The 16,160-nt window shown below is 36.5% G+C and overlaps 1 protein-coding gene and 1 non-coding gene across 4 annotated transcripts in view; one reads left to right on the top strand and one right to left on the bottom strand.

The window, feature by feature from the left end:
* Positions 1-16,160, bottom strand: part of DIAPH2 (diaphanous related formin 2) — a 953,573-nt gene that overhangs the window by 894,001 nt on the left and 43,412 nt on the right. For 2 of the 3 annotated variants that reach the window (XM_070461795.1, XM_070461794.1), the window contains exon 2: positions 134-166. The exons of the other annotated variant lie outside the window; for it this stretch is intronic. In XM_070461795.1, the coding sequence (XP_070317896.1) occupies positions 134-166 (33 nt within the window). The remainder of the gene's footprint in view (positions 1-133; positions 167-16,160) is intronic. 3 annotated transcript variants of the gene reach the window in all.
* On the top strand, positions 3,123-3,253 carry LOC139033189 (small nucleolar RNA SNORA70). Its single transcript, XR_011485817.1, has one exon. It is a non-coding gene; the product is annotated as a small nucleolar RNA SNORA70 (small nucleolar RNA).

Raw genomic sequence — 16,160 nt, 5'->3', positions numbered from 1 at the left:
TCCATCTACTGTACTTTATAAACATCTAGACTTTTTATATTGTTACATATATCAATGCTTTAATGTCCACCCACTTTAATAAAAAAGCAACATGCATAAGTAATATAATAACATGCTACTAAGTCCACCTTACCACATCATCTGCCAAAGTTTTTATTTGAATGTTCTATTAAAACCAAAAAAAAAAAAAAAACCTGTCAGATAAGAGAAATTCACAGATCAAATAAGAAAATACCTGAATGATTCTCATTTTTTCTTTTATCAACTAAAACACTTCAAAAATAATTAGAAAATTTAAATATATCATATAAACACAAAAATTCTTTACAAGAAAAAAAAACTTTTTAAGAATTAAAAATGACGATTTGGTGGACGGGGTGTCTCTTTGTTTTCGAAGATGACTCCCAAATTCCCAAAGTCAGATTTGGATCACATATCACTACCACAGTGTTCAAATGTGACATAAGATATAACAAAGTCATAAGCCCTGTCAAGATTTTTCAAAGTTTTAGCATGAATAATCATATTTTTAAGAGACATAAATTTTTTAAAAACATGAACAATAGGAAGAATGTTACATTTAATTGTAGTGAAATACAGTGAAACAGCTCAGTCTAGAACTCAGTTATGGGTAGATATTTATAGAACACTTTTATAAATATTCTAGATAAAACTGAACTTACCGATTCTGTTAATATATGCTCATTTCTCAAAACCTCCAATACTTTTTTTTGCATGTGGTTTTCTACTTCTAACGTTGAGAATCATTGGAAATGGTACATTCCAGTTAAGAAGATACAGTGACTAATTAAAATTACCATACAGCATATATAGGCACAACTACTTGAAGAATTATAGTACAGCAATACTACAGTAATAAAGCAATACTAAAGTAAGCAAGGTAACAGCTAACAATAATCTTCCAAGATTCAGAAGATACTTCAAGATCTTAGAATAACAAAAGACGAGCACGAAAGCCATTATATAATAAATATGTTGAAGTATGTTAAAGTGCTAGTTAAGATATGTGATTAGGAAAAAAACAGATTTTTTAAAATCATGTTAGGAACAGAAATCAACCCTTCTACAACATCCTATACATTTATTTCCTACAATAGAAGCTGAATGATGTACATCATGCATGCTCACATCTCTTTTAACTAAGAAAAATATGTGGCTCACTGGTGGGAAGAATTCTAGTAGGAGTTTTAAGTGAGAAGTATTTGGTCACAGGGTCTCATAAAATCATCTTCAAATACCACCAATTAAATGATATTAAAAATCATCCTCCCCTCCATCAGTTGGGACAAATATGCTATTATATATGTAGTTCTTTTTCTACTTTTAATCTGTTGATTCCCTCAAGGATCTACATTACTACATCTTTGTACTATGTCTTTATCACATCCTGCTGACACAAACCCCAATCAATCTTTACTGCCTATAAAAAAGAAAGTAAGGGGGAGTATTTATATCACAACTGAAGCCTTTTTAAGAGAGATCAATTCACGCTAAGACTATCTCTAGCTGGTAATTTCTCTTTAATTTTCCCAGTGGAGTACAGAAAACTGTTCTATGCACAATGACAAGCTTCATGATTTCCTGTAATGTAAAATCAGAGTGAGAAATGTCAAAGTCTCAAAAGTGCCGCACTTACCCTGCTACCATTCAAATATGTACCTGTCCACCTGTGTTATTTATTAGTTATACAGTTCTACAAGCAACCACTGCTTTTCATTTTTTTCCATCCTTTGGGATTATAAACTCAAGATTAGAGGCATATATGTATCTTCAAAGTAAGAATGTAAATTCAGGGGAAATAAGATTTAATTTAGTCAGTTCTCTAAGTTAAGGTATACACATATCTTGAATGCTTTAAATCTGTATCTCAATTGAATATATGTTGAGTTTAATCATAGGGGACAGAAACAAACAAAAAGCATTGCTAGCAATATTTCCACTTTGTCTTATGGGATGAAACTGGAGTTCTCTTCTCCCACCCCCACTCTCCATTTTTAAATTAACATTTTTTATCCATATTAAATTCCACCATATGGAGATAGACACTATTAAACTGGATGAAATTTGAGATAACATGATCAAAACCTCTCAATTTACAAATGATGGAACTGAACCTTGTGGAGGCTAAATGACTCAACCACAGACCACAGATATGATTGTTACTAGATACTAACTCTTACTCAATGGTCAATGGCTTCTTCAGTTGGTATAATTAAGCTGTAGGATATTAGGGTTGAACTACTGAATTGAAACAGTTCATGGTAATCTAAAATTCACAGATATGCCCCAAGCCCCATTAGTTTAATTTTCCTTTGAGTAACTTCCTTTTGTCACCATTAACAGAAGGTCAAGCATCATTTCAAAGAGCATTCCCCTGCCAACTAAAGTCTCTGCCTAACACGTCTTAACGTATTATCTACTGAATTCACTTTAACCAATATATACTAATGTTCTTCAATCAGCTATTCTTCATATACAAACTATAAATTTAGATTCTCTGGTCTTTCATTATTCTTAATTGCTAATTATACCTTAATACTGCCACAACTGTAAGAATCAGAGCTCTTCTCTCAGCTCTGGAAGGTGGGTAACAGGAGGCGAAATATAGTAGCAAAAAGTGAGTAGACAATTAATAACCTAGCAGAAACACTACAGAAGCACAAAGGATGATCACAAAGGGTCAGGACAGACTTTCAAAAAGAAGGGTTGCATTTATGGTAAGGGTACCATCTGGATCCCACTCCTCCAGTTTTAAGTCTTCCATATCACCTTGGTTTCCTCCCTCTCCTTAATTCCTTATAGCCAAACAGTTATCAAGTTCCATGGTGATCTTTCTGCAGTTGCTTCTTCATTCTCACACAAACCATCCATTTAGAGTCTAGTCATGGCAGTGGCCTCATAATAATTATCTCTGCCACAATTCTCTCCTCATTGACAAAGTAACAGTCTTAAAGCAAATTTCTGCTTCAAGTTGCCATTGCATCACCTCATTCCTAGATTTCTGTAAGAGCCCCCTAGCCTATGTCCCTATTTCCAGGTTACCCTGCTACAGTTAATTCTGAACACACTGATGAAGTGACACTGTTAAAACCCAAGTCAGTTTGCAGCCAGTTAAACCAACCATGCTCATTCCCCATTGGGGCCCAGTGTGCAATGCCTATAAACAGCAGCCTCCTCAGTAGTGTATGCAGCCATTGCCTGCACGTTTCCCTAAGGGACCTTGGAGACAACCCTTGCCAGTGAACCTTCATGATTGGCATGCTGTCCCCAGTCTAGGCTCCAGATTGATACATGCAGTGCCTTTGGAAAGCCCCAGGGCACAGTGGCCAGGGTCCACTTTGGCCAAGTCATAACATCTATCCACACCAAGCTGCAGAGCAATGAGCACGTAATCGAAGCCCTACATAGGGCCAAGTTCAAGTTCCCGTTGCCAGAAGATTCACATCTCCAAGAAGTGAGGAATTACTAAGTTTAATATGGATGAATTTGAAAACATGGTGGCAGAAAAGCAGCTCATCCCAGATGACTGCGGGGTCAATCCCTAATCCTGGCCCTCTGGACCAATGGCAGCCCCCACACTCATGAAAGCCTCCTTACACACACCAATAAATCCTACTTTCTGGTCCAAAAAAAGAAAGAAAGAAAAAGCTAGGAAATCTGATAAAACCATGGACTTTAGTTAGGAAAAAAAAAAAAGGTCAGATCATATCACTCCTCTGCTCAAAACTTTTCAGTGGTGCCCTATTTTCACTTCCAGTCAAAGTCCTTACAAGAGTCTGCAAGGCCCTACACAGCTGCACACTCTCCATATCCCTCTGACCTCATCTCCTACTACTGTTTCTTTCATTCACTCAGCTCCAGTCACACCAACCACTTCACCCTTCCCCAAGAAGGCAATAAGCCACATGTACTGTCTCTTCTCTTTGCCTGGAAGGATTTTTTCTGTAATCCATATAGCCTCCTCCATCACTTCTTCCCCTTTCAAGTTCTTGCTCAGGGAGACCTACTCTGTCCATCCTATTTAAACAGAAATACCCACCTTCTCCACACACTCTTGACCTGCTTTAGCACACTCTGCTTTTCCTTTTACCAATAAAACTTACCACATTCTCACATAGTCTATAATTTATTTCTGTCTATTTCTCCCACTAAAAATGTGAGCTCCGTGAGAACAGAGATTTTCATCTGTTTGGTGAAGGGATGTAACCCTAAAGCCTAGAGCAGTGCTTTGCACACAGAACTCAATAAAAAACTATAAATGACTATTACTTGCCCATCTGTATTTAATGGCTCCTGACAGAATAAAGACTAATACCCTTAATACAGCATTCAAAGTCCTGTATTATTCAGCCCTAGGCTACCTTCTACATCTTCCTTCATGATCTATATGCTACGGAAAAATGGTAATCTTTTCCCATCACATACCTATGTCCTGTCTCAGCATCCACTCTTCCCTCTATTGGAATGCCCATCCACCTAGGTACATTTCTACTTCCAGAGCTTCCCTTGAGTTTAAGGTTGGTTATTAATAAGCCAAATGTGGGCCCCTGGTCAAAAATGGGGGAAAATTATGCTTTGTTTACTGTCTTCTTAAGACTTTTTTTCTTAAAAGGCATCTTCGAATGATAAAACACCTTAAGACAAAGAGGAAATAATATTCACATAAAAAATTATCCCAATTACTTGTGACAGAGAACCATAAAGAAAAACACTCTGCTTATGATTTCTTGATTTATAAGTTTCATTCAACTAGAATGTATATCCTATATAACTATGCACATTTGACTGATATGGATATTTTTCTCATAGATTTCCCTCATGTAAAACTCTGCTGTCATAAATATCTTCTTGACACCATTACTTAGAACTCTACAACTATTCAGAAAATAAAAAAGAGAGAGAGAGACAAATGTAGTCTATTGAAAAGAAAAAACTTTAAGGACATTTTAAGAGTTTGCTATTTAGGAGGAGGCAATTTTTGGCCACTGTACATTAAAAATACATTGAAATTATTGTATAAATTACACTTAAGTTATCTGCATTAGAAAATAAATTATTTCTGCCACACAACTGTATTTACACATTAGTCAAAGAAGAGAAAGTAGCATATAGATATCAAGGGGAGTGGGATGAATCGGGAGATTGGGATTGGCATATATACACTACTACGTATAAAAGAGTTAACTAATGAGAACCTACTATATAGCACAAGGAACTCTACTCAATGCTCTGTGGTGACTTAATGGAAAGGAAATCTAAAAAAGAGTGGATATATGTATAACTAATTCACTTTGCTATACAGCAAAAACTAACACAACATTGTAAAGCAACTGTACTCCGATACAAATTAATTTAAAAGATGGAGAAGAGGAAAGTAGAAAAATACAAAGACATCTTTGTAGCCAGTTCTTTGGATGCAAGTTAATTTCTGCTGGTTAAAAGATTTTTAAAAATCCATGTCATCTACCTATTCACCAGACAATATCCATCTATCCACGTATCCACCTCCATTCTACCTCGCCATTTGTTTATATATTCATTATCTATCCAACCACCTATTCATCCATTCATTTACCCATGTGTCTATGAACTCACTTATCCATTCGTGTAGCCACATATTCATTTATCCCTCTGTGACATAATAAATAGGTTTAGTCTCTTCCCCTGGTTCCTGACACAGGGCTCCTAAATCCCTTGGAATTTCCTGGATGATAGAAAAGTCTTTTGTTCTCATAAGGCAACTCTTAGTGAGCTCCTGAACAGCTTCAGAATGGGGCTGGTCACCAGAAAGATCAAGCCATGATTAAAAACTTGGAACTTTAAGCCCCACCCCTCCATCCTCTGGGGAGGGGAGAGGGACTGTGGATTGTGTCAATCAATCATGCGTACAGTGACGAAACTGCCATAAAAATCACTACACTATAGGGTTCAGAAAGATTTCAGGTTGGTGAATGTATCCATGTACTGGGAGGGTGGCACACCCCAAACTCCATCTGGACAGAAAATCCTGTGCTTATGACTCTTTCAGACCTTGCCCTATATACTTCTTCATTTGGCTGTTCATTTGTATCCTTTACAGTATCCTTTATAATAAACTGGTAAACATAACTAAAGCAAAAATAAATAAACAAAAAAGAGAGAAAGGTACAAAAGGAGAACAATAACAAAAACACCATCAACATGAAAAAAAGTTCAGAGAGCTATAATGAGTTATCTCTTGGACAATATTAAATCACAGGCATTTTTTATGTGAATTGACCTTTAAAACATTCTTAAATGGTTGTATTAAGATACAGTCTCATTTATAATGATGCTCTACAAGGATGAGCTCTCAAATTTTATCTGAACGTAACTTATACATGTGCATGCATCTCTCACACCACTTGCAAGCAGATACTATGGATTTTACTCCTGTGGACAAACTATAGAGCTACTACGGAGTTAAAACAACAAAAAAAAAAGATCACCCAAAAATGTTTATTAGAGTCACATCCCTGAATTAAAAGCACTGATTGAAGTCATTTTAGTAAGCTTTTATTGTGCAAATCTAACTATAATGGTCATTAGGATGAGGGCATAAGTATAGTGACCATATATTTTCATTAAAATCAACTCTAGAAAAGCAATATACTTGTGAATTAGTCAAGCAATTAGAGTTTATGAAACTTCATTTATGATCAGTTATATTAAATATAACTTACTACAGTACTCTCTGAGTACTGAATAATTGCAAAAGTTTCACTCCAGAGTCTCAACCCCTTAAGAATAAGAAAAAGGGCTGATTTACTTATAAAACTCTAATGCTGAAGTTCTGATTGAAATACAGGAGTCATTATTGCAAGAAAATAAAGTTTTAAATTTCCCAATCAGGCAGAAATTAACAAAAACAGCAAGATGTAAAGGTTCAGCTCTCTTATGGCTAATGTCACATGGTAATACAATGTTTTATAAACATCTTTCAATTACTCTAGTACCACAGAAACTGGATGACTAAATTGCATATAATTCAAAACTCTCACCACCAACTCAAAAATTTAGCCACACTATTTGACTATTTTCTTCTCTTTTAGAGAAAATATGTTGATCATCACAATAAAGATGAAGAGGTAATTATTTACCCAGCTTAAGTTTCTTAGTCTCTAAGAAGGGTGGAGGTAATGTGATATAGAAAAGCATGTTCAATTCAACTGAGCAAATATTTGAGCACCTACTATGTACCTGTCCAGAGATGGGCACTAGGAATACAATCATAAACAAGATGAGTATGTGCCTTAGGGAGGTTGTAGTCTAGATGAAGATCAGATGAATAAAAGAACAATCACAATAGAGAAATCCTGAGAGGACTGATCGGGTGATACTCTATTACAACCTCCATATGCTTTCCAAGTAAGGGGAGCCTTTAAGAAAGGCCATCCATCTCAACCACTGAGCCAGGGTTTGAAATCTCTAGATGACATCCTTGACCAATACTTATTCGGATCAGCAGCAGTCATAGAGCTTCCCTGGTGGCTCAGCTGGTAAAGAGTCTGCCTGCAATGTGGGAGACCTGAGTTCAATCCCTGGGTTGGGACGATCCCCTGGAGAAGGAAAAGGCTACCCACTCCAGTATTCTGGCCTGGAGAATTCCATGGACTGTATAGTCCACGGAAGGACTGATGCTAAAGCTGAAACTCCAATACTTTGGCCACCTGATGTGAAGAACTGACTCATTGGAAAAGACCCTGATGCTGGGAAAGATTGAAGGCAGGAGGAAGATGAAATGGTTGGATGGCATCACTGATTCAACGGACATGAGTTTGAGTAAACTTCGGAAGTTGGTGATGGACAGGGAGGCCTGGTGTGCTGCAGTCCGTGGGGAAGCAAAGAGTCAGAAATGACTGAGTGACTAAACTGAACTGAGCAGTCATAGAAGGAAGTAATTATTCTTCAAAGCACTGCCTTTCAACCTTTCAGATCCTGGATTCACCCTGAACTTTACAAATCAGTAACACCAATCAAGGCAATCCAAGGCTATTTAACCACTTGGCAACCAAGTTGAACATTTTGTTTGGCCCCATTCAAATCCTTTACTATAAAGACTGTTTTAATTGAGTATCTCTCCATTGTGTTTGTTTCATCAGGAAAGGTATATCTAATTTTTGGAACTGAGGTCTATGTAGATAGAGGTTTGATTCTAAGAAGACAGGAGGAAAAAATTTTAGCTTTCAAAACCATTGAACTATTACTGCCTATATTTAAAATTACTCCCAAATCCTTCTCTCATCTCTTTTCTAACAGTTAGGGGCATTTTCAGATGTCCACATGTCCCCTTAGGTACTGTATTCTTCTATCACTATTAACACTTACAAACAGAAGATAGATCAGCTGGCAGTGTGTTAGGCACTGGGATTTAAAGAGACAGGGCTCTGACCTCAAAGGACAAAAAGGTAGTAGTTGAGAAGATTAAGTCGCAGGTATTAAAGCTTCAATTCTCCACCTTACTTTGATGTTGGGAGCATCTCAAAGTGTCCATTCCATCATTTTAATAGAGCGATACTTTTCTATTTCTGTAACCAAAAGAACACCATCTCAGAAGTACTGTCAAATCAAAAGCTTCAAAATTCAATCCACCAGTGAAGTGAAAGTGTTAGTGGCTCAGTTGTGTGTGACTCTTTGAGACCCCATGGACTGTAGCCCGCCAGGCTCCTCAGTCCATGGGATTCTCCAGGCAAGAATACTGGAGTGGGTTGCCATTAACCCACCAGAGCTCTTGGCTATTATAAATCATAATTCTTTCCACCATTTTTATGACAAGAAAAAAACTCCTTTGGGGATTTGCCTCTCAAGATGTTCTTTCAATATAAAGAACAAAATGTGTATCTACCAGAAATTGAATATGACACCACAGAATAGGGCTTCAGTTTTCTTCACGAAGCAAAAGACCATGTTAGTTCACTGGGTAAGTTTCAAAACTCTGTCACAAGTTTTTCTCAAGCTTAAATTAATTATCTTGCCATGAACTTCAATCTTTAACTAACAAGAGGGATGTCTATGATACGGGAATCCAGCTGTCTCTTCTGTGTAATTTAGTTTCTGTGTAGCTTAAGGACTAGGGGTGAAGTGTTCAAGAAACTTGTATTTTAGAAAACAAACTTATGGTTACCAAAAGGGAAAGGTGGGGGGAGGGATAAATTAGCAGATATAAACTACTATATATGAAATAAACAATAAGGTCCTACTGTATAGCACAGGGAACTATGTTCAACACCAGGTATTAAACTATAATGAAAATAATCTGAAAGAGAATATATATATGTATGTATGCACGTATAACTGAATCACCTTACTATACACCAGAAACTAACACAACACTGTAAATCAACTATACCTCAATCAAAAGAAATTTATAGAGAAATAAAAATTTTTTTAAAAGAAATGTATGTTTGTTGGTTAGGCCTTAAAATTCATGCTAATGAACTGGAAGTCAATTAGTACTTGAATTAATTAGAAACAACTGCAGGAATAATCCAGGTTTTTCAGAGTAGTACCTCCTTCTGCAGATACTAAACCATTTCAAATGGGAAAACTGTTGGGACATGAAAATTCTTTCTTATTCTATGAATAAAAAGCAACAGAAATGAAAAGAAAGCCAGCTTTGCCCAGCATAGTACCTTGTACATAATAGATATTCTTAGATCAATGAGTTAGCCAAGTAGGGCTCGATATTTAATAGATAAATTTTTACCTTCTGTTTTTTTTTTTTTAAAGAAAGACAGATGTCTCTACCAAACATTGTTTGAGAACTCATCATAGGCTCAGCATTTTGTGACTCATAAAAGTTAAGATGTGACTCCACCCTAAGGCGTTTACAATCTAACCAGGGAGTGAAAACTAACCACAGAGGAGATTCTGAGGTATGTTGCTCCACCTCCTCCTCTTCCACAGGCACTGTCACATATCCTGCCTTATTATTTTCATAGCAGAGCCACTACCTGAAATTATCTGTTCACTTATCTATTTACTTACTTATGTTCCAGCTTCTAGAAAACAAGTTCCATAACAGCAGAGCCCTTAATTTTCCTGTCTTAATCACTTCTGGATCTCCAACACTTAACAGTAGCTGGCACATCATACCTGCTCAAATATGTGGTGAATAAATTAAGTACAATAGGAATTCAGAGAAGAAATACTATAGTTTCATTGAAAAAAAAGTTAAAGTGTTAATTGCTCAGTCATGTCTGACTCTTTGCAACCCCATTAAGAAACTATGAAGAATTATACCCTAATAGCTGGGTAGGATTTGAATAGCCAGAAAAAGAGGAGGAAAAGGAAGTGAGATGGGGAGCATTTTACTTTAGGGAAACAGCCTTAGGAAACAAAGGGTTCAAGTTAGAGTGTATTAAATTTCAAGTAAGTAGCATGGTGTGGATGAAAAATGTCACCTGCCAGAGCAGTAAACAAAGGATGTTGCTGCCATCAAGCCAACAGCCACTGCAGCAGCCCCGGCGGTGCACCCAGAGGGGATTCACGATGGAGAAGAGCAGAATACTGACCCTAGGTAGTTAAGGTGCATATGGGAAGGAATGATCTCAGTGAGCCCAGACTCTTGCATCTTCCCATACCTAGAAACGCACTAAATTCATAACGTGATGTCTGGTTTTCTTTAATCCACAGTAAATTTTTGATGTTGTGACTACGTGGTTTTTGTTGCAAAACTCTTATATCCTGACTCCTCCCTTACCTCTTTGGAGTACTCCCTCAGGGTTATCTGAGAGTCTGTCTTCTGGGCTTAAGTCCTAAGAAATTCTGCCCAACAAAACATAATTCTCAACTTTAAAGCCATATATATATATATGTATATATATATACACATACATATATATATATACACACACATATATATACATATATACACATATATATACATATACACATATATATATACACATATATATACATACATATATACACATATATATACATATACACATATATACATACATATATACACATATATATACATATACACACACATTTTTTTTTTTTTCAGTTGACAGAGGGGACAGACTAGAGATGGTCCTGAAAACCACAAGTAGTCTAGGCTGTCTGACAGCCATCGAAGGTCCTGATTAAGAGAGAGACGGAGAAGGGGGTATTTTAGAAAGATGGTATAGGTCTATGATCTCCTATCCGAAACCCTTGAAGTCAGATGTGTTTTGGAATTCAAAGTGATTCATATTTGAGAAAGGAATATGGTATGTGTACCATATATTACAAAACACCCCCAGTGGGACCTGGGCTAGCACACTAAATGAAATGCATTCAAGGTTAGCAGGGAAACATGAATACTCCACAAAACAGGATAAGTAAAGTTTATCTACGGCCTCAAGCCAGGCTGGATTTTGTGGCCAAATGATAAAATTCTGTTTTCAGAGCTTTTAGATTTTAGCATTTCAGAGAAGGGCCGTAGGCTGTAATATTCAGAATAGATTGAGGAAGGAATCACAGGCTAAAAAGGAGGCTTGCAGAAAACAGCAAGTTTGACCTATTCTATCTAAATACTAGCCACAATTTACTGAGCGTTTATTTTATGCCAAGCACTATACCAAGAGCTTTCCATGTATTCCACATTTAAAGCCTCACAGTAATCCTATGACATAGGAATTTACTGTCCTATTTGACAGGTCAGGAAATCAAGGTTTGCAGTCACCAAGTTATTTGCCTAAATGCACAAATATATTAAAAGAAAATAAATTACACAGTTGCAATTAGCATTTAGGTCTGAGTAGAACCCAAGCTCTAAAACCTCTATCTACATCCTGAAATCTGCCTTCATCATATATAACAATATCAGTTAGGACACAAGTTCTTTTTCAATCTTAGCCTTTCCATGTAGACTTTGCTCTGCTCGCAGCACTCACCCCATGCCCCCTTCTTCATCTGGCCATCTCCTACGCACCTCTGTAGGTCTCAGTTGAGCTGAAGCTGGTTCTGTTATAATCCCCCACGGTTCCTGACCTCTCCCTTTAGAACACATTCCAGTCATCAAATTATAATTCCCTATCTATGCCAGTGTTCCCTGCTATACTATAAACTCAGTGCAGTGAAGACTAGGTCTTTTTTGGTCCCCACTGTGTCCTCAATGTTTTCCCCCTGTTTCTAGCACTGATTGCACTCAAACCTGTCATGATTTACTGAATTGTAGATGCAAACAGAGGAGAGACACAGAGAGAGAGAGAGATCTAGTTGTGAGGTAATAAGAGCTTAGGCTATAATGGTAGCAATGGGAATAGAAAGAAGGCAGTTACTATATATAATTTTGCTTAAAATCATGAGTGTTATTGCAGCAATTATACACAGACATATGATCGTTGCTTCAATTAAATAGAGTAATTTAACATCTGTTGTTGTGATTACTATCTTTATAATACAAAATAACCTCTAAATGGCTATGATTATCACTGGAGATATTTCACCTCAAAATGACTTGCCATGTATCTACTTTAAGAAGCTTTTATAAATAACCACATCATTTAGTTTTCTGATGTAGCTGCAAAATTAATCTGACAAAACAAAGTAATTCACTCCTCTAAATGGCAACCCACTGCAGTATTCTTGCCCGGAGAATCCCATGGACAGAAGAGCCTGGTGGGCTATAGTCCATGGGATCGCGAAGAGTGGGACACGACTGAGCAACTAACACAAAGATTCAAGAGTATGAATCTCCTAAAACTGAAAATCATATCTGAGTTGTGAATAAGGTATTATTACAACATACTTTTTGGGGGAAAAGATAACTAGAGTCAACCAATGATTTAACTTCATTATTAGTGCTTTTAGCTAATATTCTTGAATTTGTAAACAATTCCCTAATCAGAAACGGGTTGTCATCTAAAAGTTCAATTGTGTAGCAGGTGTTTAGCTCCTGGAACTCAGGTTTCCCAAGGTACAACTAGTAAAAATGACTTCCCAAGTGAATGTGGACAACCTTTCCCCCATGAAAAACAAAAATAGTTTATTTGGACTCATACAGGAAGGACGTTTAAAATAACTAATTATAACAAATACTGAACACTTAAAAATGTAAGCAAAACATGACTGTATGGTGGACAAAAATGATTTAAAATTTCAGAAAACTTCAAAAGGATCTTTCAAAGAATTTAGGATTAGCAAAAAATTATTAAATTTGGTAACCTTCCATTTTTCCCTCACTGGCTTCAGATTCTATGTTGATTACTGATAACTCCCTTTAAAGCCTCTGTCTTATAGGGTTCCTTAATTGGTTCTTTACTTAGTTTCCATTTAGATAAGGAATTCCATCTGAAGACAGTGACAGAAATTCTGTCAAAATAAAATAACAGATTGCAGAAAAATCTCATTTATGTCACTCTGTTTTACAAATACTATCATAACAAACTAACAAGTAGTTTAAAATTCCTGACTTTTTTTATGATTTTAGGCAAAGCAACAAGTATATTAGTTGTTTATTCTGATAGACCTCAAATTTCTTTCACTCTAACAGTGTTTTTCACAATAGACTTTTCAAGTTTTGAATCAACTGAGGTGGAGTTGAGAACTTCAAATATTATTAAATTTATTTATTTATTGGCTGTGTTTGGTCCTTAGTTGAGGCATGTGGGATCTTCATCGTGTCATGCAGGATCTGTCACTGTGGTGCAAAGACTCTCTAGTTGTGGTGCATGGCCTTAGAAGTTGTGGTGTGTGGGCTTAGCTGCTCTGTGGCATGTGAGATCTTAGTTCCCCAAGCACAGATCAAACCCTCGTTCCCTGCATTGCAAGGCAGATTCTTAACCACTGGACCACCAGGGAAATCTCAACTACACCTGTTAAACAACAAGGTCCTATTGTATAGCACACAGAATTACAGTCAGTATCATGTGATAAACCATAATGGAAAAGAATATGAAAAATAATATATATATTTGTATAACTGAGTCACTTTGCTATATAGTTGGAGTTAATAGAATATTGTAAATCAACTATACTTCAATAAAGTTTCTAAAAAAGAACTGCAACTATAAAACTAAACTAGCAACTATATTAGCCTCTGAAGCCCTGTATGTAACATGTAATCGCTTTATCAATTACAATATAAAAACCAATTTAACTTTTTGCCTGAGAAGGTATAGGCAACTCAAAAACTACTATAATGGTCCTTACACAAGTACAGGTCAAAAAGGATGACTCAAACGTTCCCTTTTTTTTTTAATATTGCAAAATCACAGACATTTTTCAGTCAAATGATTTTTATATTAAAAAAAAATCTTTTCCAGTTTCATCTACACTTTAAGACAATAGTGGTATCTCCTATCCGCCAATATATAGATCACATGCTGCACAAAGCTGAAAAATATGATGGGGCTATTAACCTCTTCTGCAATTCTTTGACACCAACAAAGGCTGCTGACCAGAAAAATCAAGTTCTTTCCTGGAGGTTCCTAAAAACCAGTAAAAGATACATACACATCTCAGCATATAATACTTCAGCCATCTTAAACTTGCCAGTAACACTCAGATATCAATGAGCAGTGCTCTTTGATAAAACAGAGAAAGTCCAAGTTATAGAGGGCAATTTGAGAAGTTCCCAACTTATAGCATTTGTTCAAATTTCTACTTTTCGCAGTGCTAAGTAATTTGGCTTCCTAATAGGTTAGTTAATTAGGGATTGGGAAGGTTGAAAAACGTTACTATGAAACTGACAAATATTTATAATAAGTACATCACTGAAATACAAATATAGATGTGCTTTAAGATTTACAGAACTTCTCTTACTGTATTATCATGAGTTCTAGTCCCAAATTAATGAGCCAGCATCAAAATCATAGCCAGGTGTTTTAAACAATTCCTTGAGTTCTCATCAAGTATCATTCTACTTGCTAAAAAATATTATGCTTATTTTCAGCAAATTTACTTATTTAATGGTCATATCATCAATGTGTGTTGATCACTCAGTCGTGTCTGACTCTTTGCAACCCCATGGACTGCAGCCCGCCAGGCTCCTCTGTGCATGGAATTCTCCAGGCAAGAATACTGGAGTGGGTTGCCATGCCCTCCTCCAGGGGATCTTCCCAACCCAGAGATCGAATCCAGGTCTCTCACACTGCAGGCGTCTTTACCGTCTGAGCCACCAGGGAAGCCCAAGAATATTGGAGTGGGAAGTCTATCCCTTCTGCAGGGGAATCAATACTATTGAAGTTTTGGACACACATGGGCCCTTTATAGTTATGAAACAACTCGTGCAGACTCAGTTCTGGTAGTATACTTTGCTATAGAGAGAAAGTTCTCAGTGACGGCTGAATTCACAATTCAGTCTACAAACTCTTATTTCATCTATAATACACTTTTAGACTAGCACTAATAGTATTCTAACTGCATCCTCTTTGGAAACACTTTCAGTAGAAAATATACATTCCAACCCAGGATGTGAAAAACCTGGTCTTCCCTTTCTGCAGGCAGGGTTGACTACCCTAGAAATGGTACATAGGGAACAGAAGAAAGAGAATCAGCCGCTTATTTCAGTTTATTTCAGTATGAGATAAGAGGGGATCCAGCTTCTGTGGTATCTTAACCAGAGAACAGAGGATAATATATAACCCTTTCCATTAAAAAAAAAATTGTCTTATGATCTAAATCTCTTCATAAAGACTGTGTGAAGAGTGCTTAGAGTGAATCTGTTCAAGAGTTTAAGTACAAACTTCATCTACCAAGTTGAAAATAGTCTCCATTTTCAGATATCCACTGAGTTCTTCAAATCTCAAATTTTGCAAACTATACACAAATGCCTTCCTAGGTAAGATTTAAATAGTGACCATTTCTTTTAGGAAGGTACTAGAGTAACCTCCTCCCTTTCTAGTAACAACATAACATGCTAAGAAAGGCATTTTCTTTTATATGAAACGTAGAAGTGAAACTTTCTGTTGGCCCAAGGATACGAACAGTGACTAAACATGAACATGGAAGCCACAGATATTGAAAGAGAAGCAAAATTTTAGTTTTAAAACTCAGAAGGCAATGAAGTGTGGTGTCTGTCAACAGTAGTCAATAATTCTGAGTCCTTGCCTCAGCGAGAATATGCTTTAAAGAATCTGGAAACATCATAAAAGTGGTATTTTTTTTTTTATTCTTACCTTTCTTGATGT

The sequence above is a fragment of the Odocoileus virginianus genome, chromosome X (genome assembly GCF_023699985.2).
Source record: "Odocoileus virginianus isolate 20LAN1187 ecotype Illinois chromosome X, Ovbor_1.2, whole genome shotgun sequence".
NCBI classification, from domain to species: Eukaryota; Metazoa; Chordata; class Mammalia; order Artiodactyla; family Cervidae; genus Odocoileus; species Odocoileus virginianus.
The sequence above is the reverse complement of the archived record's forward strand: the minus strand, read 5'-3'. Positions and strand labels throughout refer to the sequence as shown.